This window comes from Protopterus annectens, chromosome 1.part0 (genome assembly GCF_019279795.1).
Source record: "Protopterus annectens isolate FY-2018-M chromosome 1.part0, PAN1.0, whole genome shotgun sequence".
Taxonomy (NCBI): Eukaryota; Metazoa; Chordata; order Ceratodontiformes; family Protopteridae; genus Protopterus; species Protopterus annectens.
The window spans coordinates 1834936680-1834956679 of NC_056725.1; the positions used below are offsets into that span (position 1 = coordinate 1834936680).

The 20000-nt window shown below is 43.0% G+C and overlaps 1 protein-coding gene across 2 annotated transcripts in view; it reads right to left on the minus strand.

The window, feature by feature from the left end:
• The window catches only part of C6 (complement C6), a 745556-nt gene that overhangs the window by 564424 nt on the left and 161132 nt on the right, over positions 1-20000 (minus strand). For both annotated transcript variants that reach the window (XM_044069804.1, XM_044069796.1), the window contains exon 3: positions 16160-16316. In XM_044069804.1, the coding sequence (XP_043925739.1) occupies positions 16160-16316 (157 nt within the window). The remainder of the gene's footprint in view (positions 1-16159; positions 16317-20000) is intronic.

Sequence of the window (20000 nt, forward strand, 5' to 3'; positions counted from 1 at the left end):
ATATAGATATACGTATATGTATATATAAATATATGTATATATAGCTATATATGTATGCACATCCTATGTGTACAGATATGCCTAGTTATTTTGGTATATATATGTAGATATTACTAACTATATGTGCATACATATCTATTCTGATATACCTACTACTGTAATATATATGTAGATATCCATACGTATATGTGCATATGTATCTCTATCTGTATATGTGTAGACATATATTGCTCTGTATATGTATATATCTGGGTGTTTATTTGTATATTTATATATTTGCATATCTATGTACATATACATATCCATCTATGTATGTTGATATGTATATGTGTAAGTCTATATAGATATCTGGATAAGTATATGTACATATATCATCACCATATGTCCTGAACATGGAGTGTAGACCTAACTCAGCCCCTGTAGTCCCAACTTCATAATGCAAGGGGATGTCAGGTATGTATAGCAGGAATATTTGTAGAGTATTGCTACTGTAATAGGGATTGTCTTCCCAGACATGGTGTGTGTGGGAGGTCACATTTGCTTTTAACATGTGCATCATTGGCTACTGACAGACATCCGAAGGACATCATAGTAAGTACCACTGCTAGCGCATAATGTTCCTGTGGACTACAGCAGAGATAATGGCCAATATATGTGGACAGTCTGACACACTCTGGACAGTCCAGAGGTATACACATAACTCAGTGCAAGACATGTGGACCAATCCTGGCAATGTGGATGTTAACAGCCATGTAGATGGGTATAACATGTAACTACTGGTATACATGTGCCCCCATAGGTTATGCATTCACACATCCCTGTCTGTCCTGCCACATAATCGCTGGTACAGAGGTGCCATGGCCACATACCACCCACTAGATATTGACATACACCTTTACAGCATCCCACTGCTTTGTCTGACATACATGACTGTTATGGTGGCCCGGCAGCAGTACATCTGGCCAGTATCTGGATATTACGTCTAACTGGGTAAGTACACTAAGCTGCTATGCATGTAACAAAACAATGTGCAGGCTACAGGAAGACTGGCTCAACACTGGCCTACATTTCCTATGGGGGAATGCACATGTACCTGCATATATAGCAGGCTCTACAGGCATGTTACAGCACAGAGCAACATACACCTGTGTGAAAGTGCATAACCACAACCAATGTGAACACAGCCACAGCCACATATGGCATGCTAGCATATTATTACAGTATATGGACTACCTGTTCAACACCAACCTCATATGTGCCACTCACACACTAACCCTACATATACTGGGCCACTGCACAGTGTGGTCCGATGCTTGTCTGTTGTATGGGATATGTGTGTGTGTATGGCGCTACAAACATGTAAGCTGAGGTAACATAAAGTGGCGCAGTATGTAACATCAGATAGAACAGGACCAAGAAAAATGACATCTACCACAGTTTGTACACAGGCCAAGGTACATATTAACAATACACACACTGCCGACAAACACCATAAGTACACAGACCTCAGTACTGTACACACAACCACAGAATGTCCAGGTTATGTCATCAAATATAACCCCTACTATACATTACATATCTAGCAGTCTGATATCTCACTGGCTTGTTATCAGATATGATGTCACTAATTATGGTGTACAGTACATATGCACCCCTTACTGCATGACATATGTAGAAAGGTTGGGAGGGTTGTGACTGGAGGCACATACACAGGGCCAAAATTGACATGTTGCTGTGATAACCTCATACATTTACTGTTGTAACAGGGTTTGTTGCACCATATGTCCTACGAGGGATATGAAGTCAGTAACTGTCACAGCTGTCATCATCTACAGACTGCAATCCTCACACTCCCTTCTGCAGTTCACAGATATGTGCTCTGTGGGTAACACCTGAAACAAAAGGCACCACACACTGGCCAGTCTGCAGATGGCCCTACAGATGGGTGTTCCCTCATAAACATAGCACTGACATGGCAGGTATGAAAACATGTAGGACAGCCATATCCACACACACCCTGTTAAACCAACATTACTCCAAATGCAGTATAGCAGCACTTACAGTCTGTAGTCAGGTCAGGCACATCCCCTTCCTGTGTGTTGGCCTGTTTCTACAGTGTATGTTGTTAGAGGTAAACCCCAATCCATCTGAGATGCTGTTTGCCAAACAACAGATCGAGTTTCTGCTCACAGTGAATGAAAGGCCCAACACCAACATGATGTTCCTAGATATTGGTGTGTGTTTCCATGCAACTGGCTATGAGAATGTTACCACAGTTGTTTCACATGCAATCAGATAGAGGAGGGCTGCAATTTGTGCAGGGCCATCAGCTGATCCTGATCACCACTTAAAATACACATGCTGCTGCCTAAGCAAAGCAGGTGTAAGTCTCCACATCCACCAGACAGGGATTGAGAGAGGCAGACAGAGGCACAGAAAAGTCAGGGAGGGGTGGGAGAGTAAAACCTAAGCATGTTTGTGTCACACACCTACCAGTACAGGGTATCAAACCCCTGACAACTACGTAGTTCTGTCACATGTCCATGCAGTTATGTGATGTGCCACATAAGTTATATGTTGAGGAGCCCTCAGAATGTATATGTGATGGTGAGTGAGATCTGGAACAGGGATATGGTAGCTATGTGGTAGGTGTAGTACACACGCCTGTCCGCATGAACAGGTGTCAGTGTCAACACAGCCACACTCTCACAGGTATGGACACACACTACCACACTCGGCAGGGCCAGGAATACAACTCATCAGTAGTGAGATTGCTACAACACAGTACTGCGCAGGTATCATATGCACCACAGGGGTCATATGGAGGTTATATGTGCAGAGGGTATGTGGAGGCGTCTGACAACAGACAGCATGCTTCAGTATGCCAATGGGGGTTGTAGTGAGTGTGAATGTGGTCATACGCATCATACACCACACACACAGACACGGGTGCCAGTACTGACATTCATGGGTGCACTGCTTTACGGGTGTGTTGCGGTTTATGGTGCCAGACAGTTATACAAGGCAAAGTTATGGATATACCTTGGCATCAGGCCACATGACAATGGTCTGCATTGTGGCTCAGGGGTGTAGTGTCTGGAGGTGCTCACACAGGTAGGTATTGTATTCACCTTCCAGTCACCTGGGTGACTATTGCATGTGGCCAATGCTGTGCATTGCTTGCCATGTATGTGCTCCTTAGTCCATTATATGGACAGTGTCTGGGATGTGCACACATCCCACATGCATGTACAGTGACATGTGGAACTGAACCTGGGGTGTCTGGCCCATGTTGTGTACACAGATTGTTATCATCAGATGTGCCAGTCCTGGCCTCATGTGGTGGAAACTGTTAATGGACAGCAGGTTGACCCTGCACCTACATTGATAGCATGATACTGGTATTCCCTGGTGTCAGTGGCATCTGTCCATACAGGGCTTGTGTTTCAGGCATGGTATGTCCTTTGTCAATTACATTTGATGGCACCACAGGTGTTGCAGGTGTCCAGTGGGGATCATGGGGGAGGTGCACTGTCAGCATGTACATGCCTATTGGACTGATGGACAGGGTGCCATGCCCTCTGTAGCCCACTGCAAACACACCATGGTTACTATCAGTGGGCAATATGCAGGGTACTACAAACATAACAGCTGTTGCCTAGGCAAGTGTGTATGTGTATGAGACATTGGTTGAGAGTGTTCCGTGTGTAATACAAGGGTTGCTAACATTGTTCAGCTGGCATTGATGTCACATTTAGGGGTATGGATTTGCACCCCAGCCTCTCGGCTATTTCACATCTGTTTTCCCTGTATGGTGAACATTGCGATATATATATATATGGCCCACCATATAAGAAGTTTGCAAAACCCACTCCACATTAAGTCAAGTTGTTACACACTCAGCAACCACCCCCACACAGGATACAAATGACAAACACAAACACAAACACACACCTGTCATGTCTCAGATTAGAACTCCTACCTAACTAGTATATTACACTACAGCACTACACCATTATAGGGCACACTACAGAGATTTCTGGAGTACTCCTTCCCAAAGATGTATTTCACAGTGAATGACATCAGCAGGATTGCCAAAGTAGGGCATTTGAACTGGTACTGAGTGTGACTAGCCTAAAATGCATTGCTCGCTACACAGACATAGAAACACACACAAAACATCCACAACTGCCATGTATGGGAATAAAACCCCTACCAGAGTTCTATGTCACACTACAGCATAATGCTGTTATAGGATGCACCACAAGGATTGCTGGAGTGCTCCTTCCCCAAATGTGTATTTCACAGTGAATGACATCAGCAGGATTGCCAAAGTAGGGAATTTGAATTGTGCTCAGTGTGACTAGCCTAATATGCATTGCTCCCTACACAGACATAGAAACACACACAAATATCTGCAACTGTCATGTGTGGGAATAGAACCCCTACCAGAGTTCTATATTGCATCACAGCATGATACTGTTATAGGATGCACCACAGGGATTGCTGGAGTGCTCCTTCCTCAAAGGTGTATTTCACAGTGAATGACATCAGCAGGATTGCCAAAGTAGGGCATTTGAATTGTACTGAGTGTGACTAGCCTAAAATGCATTGCTCCCTACACAGACATAGAAACACACACAAAACATCCACAACTGCCATGTGTGGGAATAGAACCCCTACCAAAGTTCTATATCACACTACAGCATGATGCTGTCATAGGACACACCACTGGGATTGTTGGAGTGCCCCTTCCCCAAAGGTGTATTTCACAGTGAAAGACAGCAGGATTGCCAAAGTAAGGCATTTTAATTGTACTGAGTGTGACTAGCCTAAAATGCATTGTTCTCTATACACACACTTGCCAAGTCTGAGATTAGAACTCCCACCTAACTATTTTTTCACACTATAGCAGTATGCAGTTATGGGATGCGCTTTGGAGATAAGTGGGCTGCAACTTTCCCAGAGGTTTATTTAAAGGTGGATGACATCAGCAACCTTACCAAAGTAGGGCATTTGAATTGTAGGGAGTGTGAGTAGCCTAAAAGGCATTGTTCTCTACAAAGACAGGGACAGACACACAATTGCCAAGTCTGGGATTAGAACTCCTACCTAACTATTTTATCACGCTACACCAGTAAACAGTTATGGGACGTGCTATGGAGATTACTGGGCTACAATCTTCCCAGAGGTGTATTTCTAGGTGGATGACATCAGCAGCCTTACCAAAGTAGGGCATTTGAATTGTAGGGAGTGTGAGTTGCCTAAAAGGCATTGCTCTCTACACAGACAGGAACAGACACACACACAATTGCCAAGTCTGGGATTAAAACTCCTATCTAACAATTTCATCACACTACAGTGGTACGCAGTTATGGGATGCACTACGGAGATTATTGGCCTACACCCTTCCCAGAGGTGTATTTCTAGGTGGAAGACATAAGCAGCCTTGCCAATGTAGAGCATTTGAATTGTAGTGAGTGTGACTACCCTAAAAAATATTGCTCTCTACACAGACACACACACACACACACACACACACACACACACACACACACACAGATGCCATGTCTGGGATTGGAACTCCTACCTAATTAGTTTATCACACTACAGCAGTACGCAGTTACAGAATGTGCCACAGAGATTACTGGGCTACGAATTCCCCAAAGGAATGCCTGTGGTCATTAGGTGTTGCTGCATGCCAGATGTGGCAGGTCACTGCATTCTGTCAGTCCTACAGTCTCAGACCACCATACAGTATATTCCCCTGGGGTGACAGGGTAGGTGTTCATGCCAATACCTCCTAACAGTCTTGCTCAGGTGGTGTGGATGCTGGCAGGTTGCTACCTACAGCTAGGGACACACCTGCATGGTACAACTGCTCTGCATGCTGCAGTCTTCCGATATTGCCATATACAGGTGGGGTCTTACTGTACCCATTCCACACAGCAGGGATATGACCAGTGAGGTGCCGGTGGGTGGTGTTTGCATGAGCTGGGTGTATGTGTGCTATGGATACTACTTGCATGTGACACACAGATATGCATTGGGCATTCCAGTTATGCTTGCATATGCAGGCACATCAGCTGTTTCCCAATATATCAGTCCTACCTCCTTTGATCTGCGAGTGTTTGGGCAGACAATGCCAGTATCCTCCACTACAGGAAAAAATAATGTGATTCATAGGTTCATAGGTTGGTACTAGGCTATCGGTCCTAGGGCCTATACAAGCCTGGCCATAACAATTCCCTGGATATTTCTTCCCACAATATTTACTTCCTTGGACCCCTGTCTAGCAGGGTGACTGACGTGATCCCTGGGGTGAATTTCCTATCTCCCATCCAATCGTCAAGGTTCCTTTTGAAGAGTGCCAAGGAGGCGCTCTGCTTGACATGTATGGGAAGTCTATTCCAGAGTATGGGGATTCTCTGGGTCAGGAACCTATCCCTCCAGCATGTTTTTTTCATTGTAATGACACGGTTTAGATCCCTGGAGCATGTGGCTCTGAGGGATTGGGATTTCTTTATGTGCAGCATGTCCAACAGCTCAGGGTTTGACATGGCTTTGTATGTTAAGCAGAGATCACCTCTGAGTAGACGATATGCCACAGAGTATAGCTGGTGTTTTTTTAGATGGTCAGCATAGGGCATCTGCTTTAGGCCTGTGATTCTTTTAGTGAGGGATTTCTGTGGCCTTTCCAGCTGTTGCAGATGTCTTGTGAGGTACATACCAAATGGGGCATAACTATACATTTCTTGGCATTAAGCTTGAGCCCATGGCTCTGGCACCAGGCATCTGTTTCTGTAAGGCCCTTTTGTAGAATATCCACATCATTTGGGGATTCAATAATGGCTCCCAGTTTGCAGTCATCTGCGAACTTTGTTAGCCAGAGTGCCTTAGTGTTGGCCTGTACTTCAGAGACGTAGATGCCAAACAAGAGCGTTCCCAGGACTGAACCCTGTAGTACTCCACTTGTCACTTGTCTGGAGCTGGATTTGGAGTCGGCTACTTTTGCAGTCTGGGTTCTGTCAGTAAGCCAGTTGGCAACCCATCGAGTGATGTATGGATTTATGCCCAGCTTAGTAAGTTTATTTATGATTCCAGAGTGGGGGATGGTGTTGAAGGCCTTGGTGACATCCAAATAGGCTGTATAGACCGCCTTACCCTCGTCCACAGCTCTGCAGACAGATTCAAAGAAGTCAATCAGGTTCAGGAGACAAGATCGGCCCTTCACAAACGCAAACTTGGTGGGGTCCAGTGTTTGAAGGTGTCCAATGTCTTTGTTTATAAGTTCCATGATAATGCATTCCATACCCTTGCAGATCAGGCTGGTCAGACTGATAGGACAGTAGTTCCCGGGATCCAAGGTGGATCCCCCCTTGTGGAGTGGGATAACTGTAGCTGTGCACCACTCAGTGGGCACAAAGCCAAAGGTGAAGCTATTATTAAACATGACACTTAGGTAAGGTGCCAATTCATTTTGTAGTTCATGTAGTACACAGCCTGGGATGTCATCTGGTCCCATGGATGCTGTATTCTTAGCTTTGGAGAGTGCAGGTTTCTACCTGTGTGGCCGTGATTACCAGAATTTGGCAATCTTTTGGTATTGAGATGGGCCCTTTTTGGGGGTGAGAGGAGGGGTGAAGTTGGCACTAAATCAACAACTGGCAATATCCTTGGGATCAGTATATTTAATGCCATTCTGTTGTAGCTCAGAGCAGATCTGAGCATTGCCATTTAAATTCTTGACATAATTATAGAATGCCTTGTGGTTGTCTTTGGAATCTTTGATAATTTTATTTTCATAACTAGCTTTGGAGGATTTTATGAGGGATCTCAGCTTCTTACTGAGGCTGGTAAGGGAGTTTTTTTGCATCCTGGGATTTTCCTCTTTTCTGCAACAGTTTTTTCCTTCTGTTGTATAGTTTGTTTATGACAGGGGACCACCAGATTGGCTTCCTTTTTTTGGAGGAGAGCATCTTGGTTCTATTTGGGCTGGCACGATTCATGCACAAGTGGATGTGCTTGTACAATGCCTTAGTGTAGGATTCAGCAGTCGATCTTTCAGCTCCTGTCTGCATGGGTGTCATGAAGTTTGTCACTTCTGACTTAAGTAGCATGAAGGTGGCTTTGGAGAAGTTTTTTTGCAGAGGTTTCCTTACTAGGAGGTGGGGGTGGGATGTGGATGTCAGGGGTGATTTGCTTATGGTCAGACCTGACCAATGAGGGTGTGACCACTGGTGTGGAGCATCTATCTCCCATGTTGGTAATGACCAGGTCTAGAATAGTGGAGCCCCTGGTGGAACACTGGATTAGTTGATCCAGGGTGTTGGAATTTATGAATTCCAAGAACCGTTGGGAAAAGGTGTTGGTACCCGAGTAGTTTTCCCAGTTAATAGCAGGGTAGTTGAAATCATCCAGTATTAGGGTGTTTGGTTGTATCTTAATATTTTCCGGTATGTTTAGAAAGGTGTAGTGAGAATCTTGTGGCATCATGGGGGATCTGTAGCAAGCTACAATTTGGATTGCAGTCTTACCTAGTATTAGTTGCACCTGGAGAATTTCAGATGCATTGTGTTGGGCAACTAGCCTGGAGGTATGAATATCCTTGGTGAACATGGACACTCCTCTACCTTTAGTGTTTCGGTCTTGGTTTGGTGGCCAAAAGGTGTGGTAAGAGTTGTAGCCTGGTAATGCAGTGGTGCTCTCTGGAGCCTTGAACCAGGTCCAGTTACTGCACAGATATTGATGTTCTCCATTTTTAGGAGTGCCTCGAGAGAGTGCATTTTGAGGTTTAGACTTCTAGCATTGAGTAGCATTACCTTCAGATTTTGCATGCTTGTATCTGTTATGGTGGTGTTTTTGTCCTTTGCACCCTGCCTAAAAAAGGCACTATAGGGGTGGCAAGAGCTTTAGCCAGTAACCTGAGTCCCAGGGGTGACAGGTGCAGACCATCTCTGGCAAAGCATTGTGGTTTGTCGATCATGTCGTCCCAGGCAGACAGATACTGGATCCCCTTTGAATGGCACCAGAAGCTTAGCCAATTATTGAAGTCAATCATTTTGTCCTTATACTGTGGTATCATTCTGGGTAAAGGCAGGATGCTACTCAGGGCTAGGGTCATACCTGCCTGGGCCAAATGATCTGAGAGCTCTTCCATGTCCCTTTTCATGTAGTCCAGGGAGGTACGTCTGAAGTCATTCACTCCAACATGGATAATGACAGAGTCATATTTGTGCTTGTTGTGGAGTGACTTGAGTACATGCATTATGTGACGGATCCTGGCACCCGACAGGCAGCTGACTGTAATTTTCTCCTTGTTTAGCCTGGTGAGTGGGACATCAGTGTGCCTGACTATAGAGTCACCTATGACTAAAGTGTTGGGTACGTTGTCTTGCCTTAGGGGCTGTTGTTCGGTGGCACACTGATATTGTGAGCTATGTGTTACTTTGGTTGTGACTGGTGTTTGCGTTCCAGCTTCGGAAGTCCTTGTTGCATTGGCAGGTTAATGTTAAGGGCCTCCGCATATGTGGGTTTAGTGTTGCTATGCGTGGGTGTTGATGGTGTGGGTTTTAAAGGGCTATTTATTGCTTGAGGTGTAGTACAGGTTTTAACCTACTCTCTTGACTGTCTAGCACAATCTTGGCTGGAGAGAGCTTTGCTTCCAGTTTGGCTATGTAAGTGCATCTCTCGCAGGTTGTAGTGTTGAGTGGTAGGAGGAGAGGGTTGTCTGTGTACATGAGGCAGTTGCTGCATTGTCCCAGTATGCCTAGATTCACCAGGTGGACAGGAGAAATCACTGGAAGCTGACTCTTGGACATGCCTGTTAGGTGCTTTTTTTGTAAAGTACAAGAGATGTTTTCCCTTACCTTTGCAAGGTACTTTGCAATTATAGGCTGTTTAATGCCTATGATTAATTTATCCTTATTAACAAGGAGAGTTGAGTGCTTTTATCAGTTTTATGCCTCCTAGTGCTTTCCAGCAGGTTCTAGAGCAAGTGCTAGTCGCAGGAGTTCAGATTTTAGTGCTACTGCTGAGAAACCATCTAGTTCTAAGGGAAAATTTGAAGAGCAGACTTTCTGGTACCTGGAATAGTGCTGCTTGATGCAAAAAATGCACAAGCACACACATTTTTAAGCCAGAAAGTTGAAAGGGATAGAAAAAAGCCCAAAGTGCCTAATAAAATTACAATTTCAGAGCTGGAAACCATTCCTCTAGTGTTATATAGGCAGTACAATGCTCACCACTCCCACTGGTAAGCAGTAGGACTTCTCTCTACCACAGCAAGGTATATATAGTTCTGAACACAGAAAATAAAGTTCTGAAACCAGCAAAGCCTGGGATCTGGACTATACTAGCTAGGAAAGGCAGGAAACGAGCAAACAAAAATAGTATTTTTTTTTTTTTTTTGGTTAAAACAGGCTGAACAATGCAATAATACAGTAAGTAAACACAGAAAAGGCTAACGCACTTAAGTGTGTAGCTCTAAACAGTAAATGCAATTAAATTAGCAATTTAAAACTTTTTAAATGAAGCAAGACAAGTGCACAACTGAAAAAATGATTTAAGAGGCAGTAATACAGTAGAATAAGTAGCTAGTCTACATATACAGAAAAGTCTATATATACAGAAAAGCAGCTAAAACACACTAAAACAATTCAGATGAAGTGCAACCTAGAGCACTTGAGTTGTAGCAATATTAAGGTAAATACAGTTTTAGTAAATGCACTAAAATATACTCTATATTTCCAAAATGTTTGAGAAGCACAGTCAGAACACAAGGGGATTCAGGCAATTTTTTTGATGCATACCTGTATGTACTTTTCCAAGGGTGTGTCCATTTCACAGTGACACAATATATACTGTATGTCTGGGGTAGTTTCCCCTGTGTACTGCTTGTATATGTTGACCAACAGCCATGCCATGTCAAGTCTTTCAGATGGTGACACATATTACCACCATACATTTGCAATGGCTTACTGCTACCTTGTGTTATACTGATGGGTATTGTGTATGGCACTGCAGTTGTGAGGACTTGTCCCTGTCATCAGCGGTAGTGGGCAATGGCCACCAGGCTTACCTCAGCATGCATACATACCAACCACTCTTACACGATATGGGACACACACCAACCTAACACACACATACCTGCATATTGTGCAGATGCTACAACCTATCCTGCTACCTTGGCCACCTCTATGCATCTGTGCTCCACTGGTATTAGACCTACACATACATGTTATTACATTTCTACATAAGGTTGTGGGGGGCACACCTGACTGTTACGACATGTGTACATCACATTGTGGGGGGCACACCAGACCATTACTACATAATTAAGTAGGGTTGGGGGGAGCACACCTGACTGTTTCTGCATTCCTACAAAGGATTGGGGGGCACACCTGATTATTTCTACATATCTGCACAGGATTGGGGGTGGGGCACACCTGACTGTTACTACATTTCTACATAGGATGGGGGGGGCACACCTGACTATTTCTACACAGGGTTGGGGGGCACACCTGACTGTTACTACATTTCTACGTAGGATGTGGGGGGCACACCTGACTATTTCTACATTTCTACACAGGACTAGGGGGGCACACCTGACTGTTACTACATTTCTATGTAGGATGGGGGGCACACCTGACTATTTCTACATTTCTACACAGGATTGGGGGTCATACCTGACTGTTATTACATTACTAAGTAGGATGGGGGGCACACCTGACACTTGTAAACATTTGCTATGACTGTACTGGTATATCAGGTACTCCATGTTATTCTGTATTCTAACGTATCATGCTGACTAGAGGCATACCAGTGTACTACACATCTTAGCTTTGATTTACCTACGTATTAGTTTCTGACTTCCTACACTTCAGAACTAATGTCCCACTGCCTGACCTGCTGTGGTCTGTCTGTGTAGGCCTGGGGGGGGGTTACCCATAGGCATCATTCAGAGGCCATAGCACAGCCTTCGTTTGTGTTTGTCTACACCTGTCCTGCTTGCTGTGACTGTTGTCGGGTGTGTGAACTCCCATGACTGGCATGTGTGAGTCACTTACCTTGTGGGTGTCCCAGTATTGAGGGTGGTGCTGCAGGGCTGCCTATGTCGGATGCACATAGTACACTCCCTACACATGGTTGAGAACAGGTAGTGTCATGTTTGGCATCCCTTTTACTGTATGTGAGAGTCAGAGAGAGGTGTTATTCCCTGGGTCTCTCCTGTTTCAGTGTGTGTGCTATGCATTGCCTCTTTGCCAAGGCCAGAGCATACTGGGCATGCCTCCTTCTGCCTACTGGGTAGGCTCAGGTTGTTCCTCCTCCGAGTCACTCTGTGCAGGCCTTGGCAGTGGTGGGGGGCTGTGTGGCCCTGCCCCATGCTGTCCCTGCTGCAGCTGTTTCCACAGGATCATATTGTGTAGCATGGCACATACGATGACAATTTGGGTACCTGTAGCTGGTGAGTACTGCAAGGCTCCACCGGATGTGTCCAGGCACCGGAACCATGACTTGAGCATCCCAAACAAATACTCTACTATGATTCTGGTCTGTGCATGTGCCTCATTATGGAGTTCTTGTTCGGGTGTGTGTGCATTTCTGATGGGTGTCATCAGCCACGGCTCCAGTGCGTATCCAGCATCCCCCACTAGGTGACTGTGAGGGATGTCCCCATTGGCAAATCTCTGGTACTGCTGCATCAGATGCCAGATGTGAGAACTGTAATAGCTTCCGGGGCAGCCAGCACACACATTCATTATTATGCCCTGGGCATCGCACACAACCTGGCAGTTGATGGAGGGGAAGCCTTTGCTGTTGATGAAGACCCTACCCCGGTCACCGGGTGGTGCTTTGATGCATATGTGCATGCATTCTATAGCACCCACTACCTCAGGGTATTCTGCTATTTGGTGGAACAGTTGCATATTGCTGGCCAACACCTCATGGGTGTTGAGGAAATATACATGCTCACCGACATGTGCTGACATGGCTTCCAGGAACTGCTGGAGTACCCTGGATGCTGATGCCTGTGAGATCCCCATCATATCTCAGTTGGCCTTTGGAAAGTACCTGTAGCTAGTATTCCTAGGCCTACACATACCTTGGTATCCACTGGGATGGGTTCCCCTGTTAGTTCTGTGTGTCAGGCGTGGCTGGCACAGCTCAACAATTTGCTGTAGGAGGTCCCTGTCCACCCTATAGCGCTCCACTATCTCCAACTCATGTAGCCTCTGGTAGGTTACCCTGGGTCTGTACACTCTTCTCCATCTCCTCACTGTGGGTTGGTCGACAGCATTCACATCCTGACCACCCTCAGCCTCTTCCACAAGTTGTTGTATAATAGCTATTGCAGCCCCTATCATTTTGTTGTTTTGATTGTTATAAGTTCCCCGCTTGCATACACCCGTGGTGTAGAGTGTGGGGAAAACCAGAGGGGAAGGTGTTTGAATAGTATATAGTAGTGTTCTGGGCTGGGCTGGTCTGCTGCCTGTGTAATTGGCTGATTCAGATACATTTCACCTGCCAGCTATGCTAGCTCTCCTAGATTACCTTCCTACTGCTGTTTTCCCTTCCCATTGCCTTCCTGTTTATGCCCAGGGGTGCGCCGCACAAACACAGTGCTCAAATGTGCTCAGAGCTGCTATTTCCTGGTTTAACTTTTTTTAAACCTTTAAAACCTGGTGCGAGACATGCACACCCACTTAGGCAATGTAAAGAGTGCTAGGCAGACTCAGACACACCCCCTTGCTTAGCTGTGCTTAGCTAGGAACAAACCTGAGCCACAGGGCTCCAATCCACTTACAGTATGCCTGACACACACACGCACACACACACACACACACCCCATGATGTCAGCTAACTCCTAGGCTTGCACCAAGCTTTTCCTACTCTTACATTGTTGGGACCTAACTAGCATGCTGGGGAAAACTGGGATTCACTATCATTCCCCTCATTTGCATAGGATTGCCTGCTAATGCCTAGTGAATTGTCTCACACTGACCCTCCCCCCTTAGCAACCACTACTCACTGGCCATGTTGTCTTCTGCAGCCATTGACTTTCATGGCAGAATAGCAATTTTAGTTAGAATGCTTATTTTAAGTTTATTTTATTATTTTCTCCAGATCCCATTTACATGCAGCTGCCTACGCTTAAACAGCCGAGATTAGCTAAAAAAAAAAATAAAAGTTCATTTTTTTTAAGCTGTTTTCATTTCCAATGGCCTTATACTTGGCCATTGGCATACTTCCTGACTGATATGAAGCCTTTATTTGGAGCTGTCACAGCTCCATTTTGGATTTTGCAGAAATGTACTCGGTTACTAACCAAGTACATTTCTGCAGATTACACTAGTCCTACATTGCCAGTTTCAAGCTTCATGGATCGCAAATTCACCTCATTTGCATGGATTTCTCCTGCAAATGTGGTGATTTGCATACAGGGGCTTAGTCCGTGCAGGACTAGTGCAGAAGCGCTCATGCACACCCCTGCAGGTTGTTTCTGGATCACACAGCAGACATATTGCCTGCTAGAGCTCCTGCACTAATCCTGCATGCCATGCAAGGCATGCAGAATCCAGGGGATGATGTAGCTTAACTTATTGTTATTTTATCTTATTTAGTTTTTCCTGTGCATTTGTCACCTGTGTTCTATTAAGTTTTAATTGTTTTATTAATTTATTTTAATAGTGATTTGTTAAAAGCACCTTAATAAACTGAATTTGAAAATTTTGAATCCCTTACAAAAGATCAATGTATACTTTATACCCATTATCTGAATGCACTTAATATGATATAAAACAGCCTCATTTTACATATAGTTCTTTAAACTTTTAACAACACAATGTCACAAAACTAGATTCACTCCACTGCTGTAAAATCTGCTTAACAAATAAAGAATGTTATTTTCATTTCTTCACTAAGAGGCTTAAAAATATCAGACTTTCTTAATGTCCATGAAATTACATAGGATGTCTGCACCTTCTAATGTCACTAGCTGAAACAAAAGAGTCATACTCCATATATCAGACTAATATTTTATCAGTAGTAACTTAACTCCTCACTGAACACCTCATGCCACCTGCTTCCTTATTTAAATTATTAACTTCAGGATGTATATAATATAAATGCCTAAATTATTATTCGGGTACATTTAGCACAAAGCTTAAAGTTTAGGAACACTTTTCATTTAAACACATTCCTTCTCTCTGAATTGCTTCTACTGATTTAAATACTGAAGTATACCAAACTGCATATGGTCAGTAATCATAAATTGCAGAAAATAATCAAAAAGAAACAAAACTTTTAAAACTTTAAGCACGGCATAATAGTTAAAATACAAGGATGATGAGGGAGTTATATAAGGATTTAATATCTCCTGGAGCAAGAAATTGATCCCAAGGTGAAGCCTGACAGATCAAACCTGGCCAGTCATGAGTAAGTCACTACCGGACATAATCCCAATCCTAGTGTTATAGCTACATTCTAAACTGGACAGTAATAATGTCAAAAAATAATTTGTCATTATCTGTGAGATGCTCTTTGACCAGTTTAAAAACACAGTAATATTTTTAGGGTATGCTTGATCTGAGAATGTCATCACAAGAATGGATGAGTAAATTGCACAGCCTTACTCAGGCCTCACACTGCACATTTAGGCATGATAATATCCTATTATAAATGACTTCCAGTTGTGTGTTACTCCTTAATTATTCAACAGTGATGCAAATTCAAGGCACCATAGTGAAAAATTTATCTCGCACAAAATCGCAATATTGTAGATTAACATTAATGTTAATTCAGTCTCAGAAAATAACATTATTAGAAATGAGTCAATGTATAATAATAGCATTAGGGAATTCCATGAATGTGTATTATTACCTAAAAACATCCTGGGAGGTCAGAACACTTGTACTTTGCCATGCTGCAGGATTAATGTTATGAACAGGAACAAATGCCTCACCATGCTACATTTCTTAAATAATGTATAGTCCCAAATGGCCTTAAATGTAAAATGTTGCTTCAGTTTTTAACATATATTTATTAAACAGGAATTTGCATCTATACAGCAATCAGCTATGCATTATGCTCATAATCACCAGTGAAGAAACAGATGTTCTTCTCTGGTGCCAAATAAAACATTTAATCTTTAACTTACTTGTTTCTGCACGCAAGGGTCACAGTCTGTCCATGTGCCGAAGTCTCCCAGCTGACAGTTAATAGGGCAAGCTTGTTGATTGCATGCCCTTTGCTCATGTAGTGTGCAAAGGCGATCACAAAAGTTTTTCTTATAGTGCTCATCAAACACTATTTGCCTAGAGGAAAACAATCATATGTTTAAAAAGATGATGATTTAGAAATTAGTAAGATCAATGTTTCTTCAAGTAAGAGAAATACATTTCTGGCAGTTAAGTTTTATGGTCAATGTATATTTATAAATTTAGAAAACAATAAACCGCTGGAAAAGAGCCACCAAGAAAACTAAATAAAAATCCCAACTGGCCCTTTTGGTAGTTTCACACCATAAGCTCCATACTGTGAATGCTGGTCAAAAGTTCAATATAAGAACATAAATAAAAATGCATCCAAATGGAAAAATCCACAAACAGCTTTAATAAATACAGGTTAACGCTTTTGTCCCTACCACAGCACGGGACTTCATCAGAACAACAACTTCTCAAAAACCAGTTGCTTAAATACATACAACACATCTAATTAATATTAATTAGGGCCAATTGGGATATTTATAAATTCACTGTAAAATAAGTTACACAATAGTTAAATGCAAATTTGAGTTAAAAAACACAAATATCAACAGCTTTATTGTTTTCATTATGATATTGGTGTGAAGCTCATTAAAATGTTTGAGCAGAACAGGAGTACAAGCAGGGATACAAGCAGGATTGGAAATATACACCAGCTGCCCCCCCCCCCACTCACAATGTAATCTTGTGAGATGCACATTAGCCAGGTATGTAAAATTACCCCTTTCCCATGATTCTTGGTGAAACAGGGCAAAATTATAGGCCATCATTAATGTTATTAACAATTATGATCAATAATATATGTATAGAAATATGCACACACACACACACACACACACACACACACATATATACATATATATATATATATATATTTACACACACAGACACATATATTGCAAATATATATGACCCCTTTTGTTCAGGTTCCTGGAGAATATGAGGCAAAGCAAGGACTCCACTGAACTGACTTAGTTAAATTTCAATGAATGAAACTATAATTACTGATTTACCCTATGAATAAATCATCTAATTTCTATATACTTATTTCAAATGTAAATTGCATTTTGTCTATTGATGGACATAGGCGGGTGAAAATATTCTGTTTTGCATCACCAATCCACTAGGTTAATGAATGTGATTAAGAAAGCTATATAAAAGTAAAATAAGTCTAAAAGCACTTTAAACTGTAGAACAGGAAGAAATATTTGAATTCTTTACTTGAAGGAATGATGGTCTGCTTCTGGCAACCATCTTCAAAACAGAAACAGTCCCATTATGTAACAAATTAACAAAGTGTGAACAAACAGTCAGGGACATCATGGAATGTTCACTTGTATCTTTAGAAAATTTACTTCTGCAGTAAACCCCGAACTGTACTCCAAAGGTTCCCATATGAAATTCAGTGATGCAGTGTTCAAATGTATTATGGCAGGCAGCGGAACAAGTACAAGTAATTGGATGGCTCTTGCAACACTGTGACTTTAAACTATCATTAAGAAAATGGCATGAAATGTAACTGATGCCAGGTGTACCAGCACAGGGCAATCTCACAGTTACAAAAATGACCAAGACAATTTGGAATGCAGTTCTGTTATGCCATGCCCATATTATTGCAGATATTAAAGACAGTCACAATCCAAGTGAGTTTGGATTTGCTGACAGTTCCTCTGGCTCAGGGATTTTGCCATTGAATTGATGCATCGGATTAAGGACCTGTTAATGAGCTTCATCTTCTGTTCCAATAGTACAAGGTTTGATTCCACCTGCCTCCATTGCCTAACTGTGTGACTCTGAACAAGTCACTTAACTAGACAATGTTTCTGGACAGAATCTGAAAAAGGTCTGTGGAGATCAGGACTGTATCCTGGTTAACAAATACAAATGAAATAAGATAAATAAACCAAAGTATCAGAGAACAGGAGCTGAGGATAGATGAGAAAAAGATCAAAAACAATGGCATAAAAAGACTGCCCAGTGACCACAAATGTGGAATTCAAGCACTTCACAGCTGTGCAGCACTTAATATCAATCATCCCATAGTACAGTGTGTCCCATAGATGCTCGGGTATGTATTATGGCTTGCATAGTGCTAATACTTTAAGAAAAGGGGCATGTGGTAAATAAGTGGACCTGCATTATGGGGGCAATTAGCATTAAGCAAGATCACAAGAAATGTCATGTTAGCACAGTGCATCTGACCGGATTGACCAGTGTCACAGGAAAAGCAGGACAGCATACCTGAGCATATCTGAGGCTATGCATGCTTACATGCAGAATGAAGTGCCACACAGCTGTCATAAACACAGCAGCAGGCAGCTCAAAGAGGACTGCTGCAGCAATGTGTGAACCCAGTTTATTATAGAAATGGGGAGGAAGAAGAAGAGACAGAAATGCTAGGAAAGGGAAAGGGGAATAACAAGCATAGGAAAACACATAAAGAATGACAGGTGGGGGGGTAGAAGGGCACATTGTTTGATGTATAGGGCAGGTGAACACAAGGATGGGGGAAAAGTAGGGTGCATGGAGGATGCCAAACTTTCCTAGAGGCCATGTTACACAGACATCAGTTATCTCTTTGGCTGACATCATGCACAGATTGTGCCTCTGGTGGACCAGTGGTTCAGGTCTGCCAGTCATGTTATTCAACCACCCATGCCATATGATGGTAAGGTAGATGTCTAGCTATTGGCATATCTCAGATAACACCAGACCTGTGCAACTGCCACAACCTTCTGAAACCCTATCAAAAGAGGAGCCACTGCTCCCCTCCTCAGTAATAGCCATGAAGGCCACCAATGAGCACTCCGGGTTGCCTTTAGCAGGGTGACCTCCACTCCTGCTCTGAGAGGAGGGGCTTGTTGAGTACTGGTAATCCACACCAGAGACAACAGCCAGACAAGCTGAGGTGATTAGTAGCACCACTTTCCTACCACCATAACAACTGAACCTGCAGAAGGAAGAGAAAACAAGAGGAGAACACATTAGTGCACTCATTTATTATACCTAGATCTGCCTTACAGTAGTGCACACATTATATACACCTCCTGCTGCTGGGAGAGGTGCCCTTGCCTCCTACAACATCCCTCCATTTCCATTTTAGTTTGCCATTACTTGGCTACTATAAGATAAAGAAGGAAAACTGTGGCAGGGCTATTAAAAAGAATTTAAAAAATTCTTACAGTAAAAGTCCGTCTCTCTGCTTCCATAACTTTTGTTTCCCAATGGCTAAGCAGGTTGAAACGGTGTCACTGCAGGTTGCTGTAGCAATTCCTGCATTGCTCACCAGAGCAAGTGATCCAGTGGCATCTCTCATCATCCTGACAAACTAGTGCCAGGCAACCAGCTTGTACAAAGGACCATGATATTCGTCCAAAAGGTGCTCCTGAAATTCCCTACTGAGAAAACCTTGCTTTCCATCAAGTACCATCCAGGAACCCTGCTGTTCTGAGCACCTGAAGTAACCATGGCCACAAAATGCGGTCTGCTCAAGGAGTAAAATGGCAGCCCTGTGCACATAGACACATATTTGAACATTAAATGATGGGCATCAAATGCAGTAACCCAGTGCTACTGTAAACCTCTGTAGTGCAGAGCCATGATGCCATGATCTTCACAGATGTCATGCATGAATTGAATGTACATATGTCCCAAGCCCTGTGATAAGCAGGATTTTTAGTGCTTAGTGTGGATAGTGTAGTGTGTTATCATAGTGATTCAGAAACAACTGAATTA